General features: G+C 44.7%; 1 protein-coding gene across 1 annotated transcript; it reads left to right on the top strand.

Moving 5' to 3' along the window:
• Positions 1-331: 331 nt before the first annotated feature.
• LOC103657365 (vomeronasal type-1 receptor 2) lies at positions 332-1,252 on the top strand. The gene has a single exon (XM_008684810.1). The coding sequence runs from the start codon at positions 332-334 to the stop codon at positions 1,250-1,252; it is 921 nt and encodes a 306-aa protein (XP_008683032.1).

The following is a 1,252-nucleotide window of genomic DNA, read 5'->3' as shown; positions in this document are numbered from 1 at the left end:
GATGAGTCACTTCACTGCCCATGGCTAAATTCTCCTCATCTATAAAATGAGAGTTATATTAGTTCCTTACTCATAGGGTTGTGACTATTAAATAAGTTAGAATAGGCAGAGCATGAATAATAATTACCCACATGTTGTAAGTGCGATGAAAAGAAACATACGAAATGGGAAATCTCTTAACAAAAGAGAGTATATTTTAGATATTAATTCTCAGGGGGAAGGAAAGGTAAATGGAGAATTTATTTCCTGTGAAAATGTAGCCCCAAACTCATGTTTTCATGCAGAACCCACTGCCTGTGAATTTGAATATTGAGTTCTGGAAAATGACAGAATGACCTCGGCGGATTTGAATATAGGAACGATCTTGCTATTCCAGACAGTCGTTGGAATCCTGGGGAATTTCCCACTCTTATATCATTACACGTCCCTTTACTTCAGGGGATGCAAGCCAAGATCCACAGATTTAATTCTCAGGCACCTGACTATAGCCAACTCCTTGGTCATTCTCTCTAGCGGAGTCCCAAAGACCATGGCAGCTTTAGGGTTGAGACATTTCACCAGTTATTACGGATGCTGCATTCTTTTGTACGTTCACAGAGTAGCCAGAGGTATGTCCATTTGTTCCACGTGCCTCCTGAGTGTCTTCCGGGCTATCTCGATCCACCCTGGGAACTCCAGGTGGGCGGAGCTTAAAGTGAAAGCTCCCAAGTACGTCGGCCCCTCCAGTATCCTGTGTTGGGTGCTGCACATGGTGGTGAATGTGTTTTTTCCCATCTATATGTCTGGTAAATGGAGCAACAAAAATACTACAAAGAGAAGAGGTTTTGGATATTGTCCTGCTTCACAGCATCGTGCCAAGATCTCAGACTCAGTGTATGTAGCAGTGACATCTGTCCATGACAGTTTGTGTTTGGGACTCATGACCTTGGCCAGCAGCTCCATGGTTTTCCTCCTTTATAGGCACAAGCAGAGGGTCCAACACATCCATAGGAACAGTCTCTCCCCCAGACCGTCCCCTGAGTCCAGAGCCATCCAAAGCGTCCTTGTTTTGGTGATCACCTTTGTGTCATTTTACGCCCTCTCCTCCATCATTTATGTTTACGTGGCTCTCTCTGATGATTCCAGTTGGTGGCTGGTGAACACCGCAGTACTGATCACTGCATGTTTTCCAACCATTAGTCCTTTTGTTCTCATGAGCCACGACCCCAGCATAGCCAGGCTCTACTGCGTCTGCTGTGGAAGAAATACATAA

This window comes from Ursus maritimus, unplaced genomic scaffold (genome assembly GCF_017311325.1).
Source record: "Ursus maritimus isolate PB19 unplaced genomic scaffold, ASM1731132v1 scaffold_19, whole genome shotgun sequence".
Taxonomy (NCBI): Eukaryota; Metazoa; Chordata; class Mammalia; order Carnivora; family Ursidae; genus Ursus; species Ursus maritimus.
Note: the sequence above shows the minus strand (reverse complement) of the source record. Positions and strands in the feature narration are given on the sequence as shown.